Here is an 8,439-nt window from a genome sequence, read left to right as displayed (position 1 = left end):
GAGGCTGCGGTGGCCAGGAGCGGCCACTGCACTACAGTCTGGGTGACATAGTGAGACTCCAACTCAAAAAAAAAAAAAAAAAAAAAGATTGGTAGTGCTTACATTCTTTAAAAAACAACTGTACACCCATACTATCATCAAAAGCCTGATATTCAAAATAGATTATATCATATACAAACTGTCATCTTTCTATCCTTAACAACCATACTCTAGATCTGGTTTCAATACTAGAACAATTTAGAGAGATGAAATTTTAAAGTGTTAGGTTAAACCATATGAAACTGCTAACATTTGACCATTTATAATCTACCAAAAAAGGCACCTGTATTTGGTTCAACCTAATAGATAAGAGAGTATTACAAAACAAGAGATGACTGCAGCCATACAATTAATTTTGGTAAAGAGCAAGCTAAACAGGGGTTCCATGCCGGGCAGGCCTGTCCACTGAGGACTTAAAAAATTTGACTTATCCTTTAAGAGGGATTTGCACTAAGGAATATTTCTCTGGGAGTAAAGATGGCTACTTACCGCAATTAATCATCTTTCTTGGGGGTTTTAAACATAGTTGAATGACTTTGCAGGGCACTGATGTATTTTAAATTAAAAGAATATTAACTTTTAGTAAAACTGATCGTTACCATTATACTCTGAAGAGCAAAATTTTCCCGTGTTCCACTGTTTTGCCCTTGTTGCCAATGCTTCTACCATGTTCAGGTTTTCATCGGCGGCAAATGGTCTTCCCCAGAATCTGAACAAGAAGTCCCTTTGGGTAGCGAAAGACTAGGTCCCAAGAAAGATAACAAAGAGAGATTGCTGGATTTATACCAAGGTTTCTCACCGTTAGTACCGCAGATAATAATTTCTGCAAATGTCTGAGCAAAGGTGCTCCCCAGAACCACCATCTCTAGTGTTGTTATTGTCTCATCTCTCCACTTTGTTGATTTTTTTTCCTCTGAACTATGCCAAAAGGCTAAGCTACTAATGAGATTAGGGGAAGAACAGAAAGCTCCCACCCACCAATGCTTAAACAGGATACATGTCTTTAGGCCAGCTGGTCTTCAGGAGGTGAACGTGGGGAGAAGGCCTAATCTGAATACTCAGATCCAGTTGGCATCCATAATTTGGAGCTACAGAGTGCATCCTTTTGGATTTTGATGAACTGTCCTGGGAATCTGGTCTAAATGTCTTGTTTTGAATTTGAATTACTATTTAATATAAATCTCATTGTCATTTTTGTTAGGTTTAAAAAACTGATCTTGCTCTAATTATAAATATAATACAATGAACATGATGCATATTTATAATATTCATATTAGAGAGCATGATTAATAACAGTTTATAAATTAATACGTGAGACTTTACCTTTATGAAAGCCTGGTAGATTTTTATTATATTTAATTCTGAGAAGGCATGTAAGGCAACTTATAGTATATTCAAGTAGTGCAATAAGACAGTGATTCCCACGCTTGGTTCTTCTCTGGAGTTTCCCTAGACATTTTATTTCTTTCTATTTTAAAGAACTACTTTCCCTTTTCTCTGGTGGAATGGATGCCAGCTCATTGATATGCCAAGAAGGGAGACCCCCCAAGGTGGTAGAGCATGACTCTGTTCTTCTCTCACCTTTCTATCCCAAGATCATACACTGCCTGTAATTAATGAGAATCTTCTTCATGAAATTAACCAAAGAACAACATTTCTTTCCTTCTTTATGAGCTGCCTTAAAAACGATCTATAAGAAATTCTCTTCAGTTAATAAGATACGAATAAATAAGAAACATGTTTGTTGACCCTTTTTTTCTACCACCACACACAAAAATACTCTTTTGCATCAGATGCAGGGGCACACACATCTCCCTGACCTGTTTCACTTCTTCTCTGAGATGGTTTTATCCAACATACTGAAAGAGTCCATAAATAAAAATTAACAACCACTGAAAGTGCATTTTCTCTTTGTCTACTTCTATTTAAATATGCCTTAACACACATGCGATATTAGTCAACATGTTAGCCTGTATAATTCCTTAAAACATATATTTTTGATATTTCAGATTATGAGACTGAAACACTCCTTGCACTAGCATTTCAAATATGCAATTCAGCGGAGATAGGTTCAAGTTAGAAGCAATTGCAATGGCAATACAGCCTTATTAAAGCTAGTAATGAATGAAGAAGTTAAGTTGATTAAAAGGTAGCATGTCAGGTAAAGGGAAATGACTTTAAATGGTGTAAACATAAGATAAAGATTTAGATTTGAGGCTACAATATTTGGGGTAATGGCAATTACATTTATCTCCTCAGATTCATTTATTATAACTATTCTAGGAATGAGAAGAGTGGTAGTAAAGAAAAATTTATGTGTATAAGATTTTGCAACCTGCTTGTTTAACTTGTACACACTAAAAAGCATCTCATGGCGAGGGTAATTCATTCTGTTACTAGGAACTATTTTCTTCTTTTCAATTTCTTTGTGCACATTTTGGAAAGTCAGTTCTGGATATTATCATTCCTCCCCAGAGACTTTGCATTTGGAAATTACAGCACAGTAGAAAAAATTCTGAACACATTCTCCATACCTTTTCCAAATTTGAGTTATCTACCTCTGTCTATTGTTAACCTCTTAGCCAGGGATCATAGATGTAAGTTTATATTCACAATTTAATTTTATCAGAAAAACCATGCCTTTCAATTCCTGCATTTAGAAATGTTCAAGTCATGAGCCTAAAAGAATCCTCTTATTTTATGAATCTATAGCATCTAGGAGAAAGTAAAGTAACAGCTATCCTAAATGTTAGGAGAAATGTCTTTACCACTTGATTGTGTTTATTTTTAGTTTATTAATGGTTTCTAATGCTCACCCTACTTAAAATAAGAAGTACCAACTCATATAAAAATATAAAAGTAAATAAAAGTCTTCTACTTTATTTGGTCTGAAAATAAGCTTCCCTCTATGCATATTTATGGTTCTTACCATATAGGTTATAAATTCAAGACAACGGCTAAATTTTCAAAGTATTTTATTTTTATTATATATTATATAAATATGTAACAGAGCCTAAATGAAGAGCCTGGGTAATGTTATTATTTTGATGTTATACTTGATACTGTGGGTATAGTGAGATGTTCAGAGGTCATAATTACTTTTCTATTTAATTTATTTGTAGTCAGATTTGACATTTGATAAGTAGACCTTGAAAGAAATTAAGAAAACTGGTAGGTTAGAAAAATAATCAATAAAAGGAGAAGTGGTTTTATTCCTAGCTTAAATTTCTAGGCTACTTGAGAAAAATTTTTGGCAAATACATTAAGGATAAATGAAGAGTAAATAAAAACAGAACTAAATCTAGAAATTAATTATAAATGTGATCCACATTTCCTACTTATTAGTCTATGTGTTGCCAAATCTGAAAAAAAAATAAAACACCTACATTTTTCTAGTTGTATAAAGTTTTCTTTTAAATGTGAAATGTCATTTTATCCTCAGAGGGGAGGTAAAAAAGATCAGAAAGAAACTTTAAAACTAGATTTCATGTCACAGGTTCAGATTTCAAACTTCTTGTGGCATTATTTATCAGTTTCTAATTTTATGAACTGACATTTTTAATGCTAATGTTTGTCAATTGCTAGCAAAATATATTATATTAGAAGACCACATTCTTAAATAAAATAAATGAAACATAAGTAATAACTTAATTTTGCTATTGGATAAGTTTTTCTTCACTTATATTTTTAAAAAAATAAGTGAAGAAAAGTATACTGAATACTGATTAGTAAAGTAGAATCTTTGTGGAAAGAATGATTGAGCAAAGAACACCTGTAAGTTATTAAATTTCAATAAAATTTAGTAAACATAAGTAAATGTACAGCTATGGGAGCATACCAACAAGCAGAGTGATGAAATATCTGACTTCCAAATCCAACTTTTAAAATCTAAGCTGTTTTAAATTAATTGGTAACAAATGCCAGAAAAGTCTTTTTCACTAGGCAACTTACATTCTTTAAACTAAATTTTAATCAAAACCTCTTACAAATTTACAAAAGTTTGAAATTCTCTTTAAAATAACCCATGTCTTCAAAGATTTTATCACATTAACTACTTGATTATAATGGCAAGAACAGGCTTTATACATTTGATGACGGTCAATTCCTTTGGTATAGTGAAAGGTTCTTTGCGAAGTATAGGTGACCCCAATTCTTTTTCCTATGAGCCCTGTCCACGTTTGCATAATGTCCTCTTCTGTGTTCCCATTGAACTTAGTTCACACATCTATAATCTCCCTTACTATATGTTTGCTATTGTGATTATCTGTTTAAACATCTCAACCCTACCCTGTACTCTGAGTGTACCTTTATCACAGACACAGTACCCTATTCAGTTGTGAATCCCTGGAGCTTAGCACTGTGTGTGGCCATACAGTAAGAATTTAGCAAAACTATGTTGAATGAATACATCAATGAAATAAGCTAAGGAAGTTCAACTACACAGGCAACCAAACTTCTTTCAAGCTGTAATTAATCGAGAGGATCATTTATAGGCACACCAGATAACTACCAAAAGCTATATAAAAATACACAACATATTTGTAGGCAGTGGTGCTGGGGACATCAGAGAGAAAGATAGAAAAATAATATTTTAAACATCTACATCTGTGGTTCTTCTAAATGGAAGCTTATTCACCCTTAGGCATTATATAAGGTTTTTCTCTTTGGCATACATAAGATTTCAGAACAAAGTCTGACACAGTTAATATTGACCTAATAGGTTCTGTAATTTGGTCTATAAAGTTAGTATAATATAAAAAAATCTGGAAATGAATGCCATCAATGGTCATGCTATATTTGTAAAATGTGGCCTTGATCATTTGATTCAAAAGTACAGTATCAAAAATACATATGTTTAGCAACATAAGTTTGCAACCTAACTGTACTACTTTGGTTTGTAGGCAATGAGGACTAGAGTAAGTCAGCAGTGATGATTCTTTGCTTTGTTCTAATATCAAATGGCATTAGATTTTGTGTTGATGAGACTTTCCAGAAGTTTTCTAGGCACTAGGAAGGTGGGTCTATTTAAGATCATGGCCCAAATGCTTATAGCACATCCTTGTTCATCAGAATTCCCTTAGCACACTTCCATAGCAGTTTAAGGTTCTGACATCAGGCTCCATATTTTAGTACTACCGCAACTATATTCTATAATTTATCGTCAATATATCCTTTATTTGGTACACATTTTACGGTTTTAAACATGAGAGATAATGCCAAATGTTCCCTAGGAAATAAAATAAAAACTGCATCAAATTATGAGGATTCAAACAAGCATATTTTGTTATTGTGATTGTACCTCGTTCTCCTTTCTGGCACTTCTTTCTTTGCACTGTACACTTTCTTGTCTCATTTGTGGGGGGGCACAGGTTACCCTTTGCTGAAGGATGCTGTATTATTTCTCTGACGCGTGTTTCAGTCCCCCTTTTGAAGCCACATGTTTTTCCTTTCTTCGTGCATGGACTCCAAGGACTCCATTCACTGGCCTCACAGTGAACTGAAACAGAGGAGCAGAAACATTCTCAGTTGGCTCACAACCACTTTCACTACTGCTAAGTAAAAGCAAACAAACAAACAAACAAAAAAGGGTTTGCGTCCATCAGAACTCGCCCACATTCTGAGCAGAAATCTTGTAGACCAAAGTTTGGCAAGATGACTCAAAGATGAAAGAAATAGCAGGGAAAGTCGGAAATGGAATGTTTTCAGTTTTTTAGTCTTCATTATCAGGGACGTTCATTTTTGTATTGAACTCACTTTTTTTCTCTAGAGTTGATTAATCCAGACACTAACATAATTGCTCATAATTGATCGATTCTTTATAATTTTCAGAGTACAGTTGCAATTATTGATTGATCCTGACCAGAACTTGATAGAATGGTTATTACGTGCTAGAGAATTGATTCTCAAACTTGAGCATGCATCAGAATCACTTGGAAGGCTTGCTGAAACAAAAAATGCTGGATCTCACCCCTGAGATTCTGATCCAGTTGTCTGGGTGGGGTAGTGAATTTGCCTTGCCAACAATACAGGTGATGTGATTTTCAGGTGTTGGGAACACTCTTTGAGAACCTCTGTGCTAGAGAACGGTTGAGCAAACAATAAATCCAGGTCTCTGGTCTACAATTCACTGCCTTTCTGACTTCATGTGCTGTTGAGCGCTTAAGTATAGATAGCTATTACTGGGTGTGGTTCAGGCACAGCATCACCTATTTTATGTGAATTCAGGGTCAATTTCAGCTGATGAGCTGCTTCTACAATTAACTTGACTATGTGGTTCCCAAGATAAACTGATGAACTTTTTCTGAAGCTTCTTTTGGAAATGTGTTTCCTTTTTTCTGTATGTATGATTTTCTTCTTCAATAATAGATGTCTTCAATTATAACAGATTTGTGCACTTCCAATGAAAAGAAACAGCTGCAAAGTGTTTTTCTTATATTATTGTACATAAAACTTCCTAACAAGCAACAACTGAAACAGCTTGCAATAAGTAATTATTTCTGATTATTTAAGACTCTCTTTCTGCAAAAATAAGGTTTCTGTAACCTCCCTTGTTGCTTTCTGATTTAATGAGTCTTTATTTTTGAGCAGAAGGCTATCTCTCATCACAGCATCAAGAAAGGTAACCAAATGTTTTAGAATATAAATCCATTTATCACACATTTTTCACAGGCCTTTACAGACACTTTTAGTTACCTGAATGCAACACAGAGTTAAATGTAAGTGATTAGATGAGTGAATTTAAGCTTCTGTGAAGATAATAAGTTTTATTGAACCACTTTCAAAATAGTTTTTTTGTTGTTATTTGTTTTTGTTTTTTGTTTTTTTTGAATTGGAGTCTCACTCGGTCACCCAGACTGGAGTGCAGTGGCTGCTCCCGGCCACCGCAGCCTCGACCTGCTGGGCTCCGGCGATCCTTCCGCCTCAGCCTTCCGAGTAGCCAGAATTACAGGCACGTGCTACCACGCCCGGCTGATTTTTTGATTTATTGTAGAGATGAGGTCTGGCTGCCCAGGCGGGTCTCGAACCCGCGGGCTCAGGCAATCCACTCACCTCAGCCTCCCAAAGGTGCGGGATTACAGGCTGAGCCACTGAGCCCGGCTCTCAAAATAGTTTTTATGCTCAGTTTGACCATTATAATTTGGTTAAAGAATAGAGCAGCCAAGTCAATTAATAATGTTGTAATGTCTTGCCCGTTATTGACATTATCTTCCGGCATCCCATTTTGACATTAACCATTAAAAGTGGAGTTTTTATCTGTGGCACATACAGATAAAAATACCTCCAAGAAAGCACATAGAAAAAGGAAAACCAACTAAAAATTGTCACTTTGTATTCATTTACTGCCAGAATTAAGGGGACTAAGAAAATAATTATCTGATGAAGAAGTGACCCGAACTTTGGTACTGTTTCATAACAGCAAAGGTAGCTTAGGCAAATGTATACTTAGACTTCAAAAAAGATAGATTTTAAAAATTACAGCATAGGTAATTATTAGTCTAAAGTTAGAAGACAAATGGTTCTAAAAATAAAATTCCAATGCCACTGTAACAGAATTCAATTGGAGGAGAGAAAATATTGAAAACTATTAAGTGTAGGTAGTAAAAAGCTCTAACGAGACAAGATGGCTAACAAACCATGAAATTCTGGAGAATAATTTTTCTGAGTGAAATACTGTAGAATGAATCTATAATGTTAGCATGCAAATAATATTTCCAGAAAAACTTTGAAAACATTGCTAAAGACAACACAAAGAAATCACTAGATAGAACTGGGACACTACTTGGCTAAGAGGTAGTTAAGAGGCTAAGTCAACAACTGCTGTGTGCCTTTTATCTTCTGTATCGAGAACAATCTTAATACTGGAAATCTGTAGCAATTCACTAATGAAGTACATGTCTCATAAAAGGTAACGAGCTTCCCATCCCTAGGAATGCTCATGCTGTGTTTGATTATTAGTCTGAGATGCTGGAAAAGGGATTCCTGAACTGAGAGGAAAGTTGAATGGGGTGTCCTACCAGGAATGACCTTACTGATCATCTTGTTCTAATTCTCATTGACTAATTGTGTGGTTACACAGAAAACATAGCAAGGGGACGTCCCATCGCTGTATAGGGTGGAGTGCGTCATCTTCTCTGACTACCCCAACAAGTCCAGCTTTCCAAGAGACGCCATGAGTATGACAAAATGGGAGTGCAGAAAGAAAGCATATGCCTGGAGCGCAAAGTGGAAAGGACATGTTATCCCATAAAATCGTGTTTAGTGGATACTTCTGTTTAATTTGACCTGGAAACCATGGGGAGTGGATATGTTGTGGTATACTTCTTTCACCCCAGCTCTCTATAAGAGTAGCGTTTTCCTCTGTTTATGACCTTTCTTCTCCATTTAAAATCTAGGTAGGAA

The 8,439-nt window shown here is 35.2% G+C and overlaps 1 protein-coding gene across 1 annotated transcript in view; it reads right to left on the bottom strand.

The window, feature by feature from the left end:
• The window catches only part of RSPO3 (R-spondin 3), a 51,679-nt gene that overhangs the window by 37,842 nt on the left and 5,398 nt on the right, over positions 1–8,439 (bottom strand). The window contains exon 4 of the mRNA XM_021716306.1: positions 5,339–5,536. Within this exon, the coding sequence (XP_021571981.1) occupies positions 5,339–5,536 (198 nt within the window). The remainder of the gene's footprint in view (positions 1–5,338; positions 5,537–8,439) is intronic.

The sequence above is a fragment of the Carlito syrichta genome, unplaced genomic scaffold, assembly GCF_000164805.1.
Source record: "Carlito syrichta isolate Samal-C Ts95f unplaced genomic scaffold, Tarsius_syrichta-2.0.1 Scaffold308687, whole genome shotgun sequence".
Lineage (NCBI taxonomy): Eukaryota > Metazoa > Chordata > Mammalia > Primates > Tarsiidae > Carlito > Carlito syrichta.
Note: the sequence above shows the minus strand (reverse complement) of the source record. Positions and strands in the feature narration are given on the sequence as shown.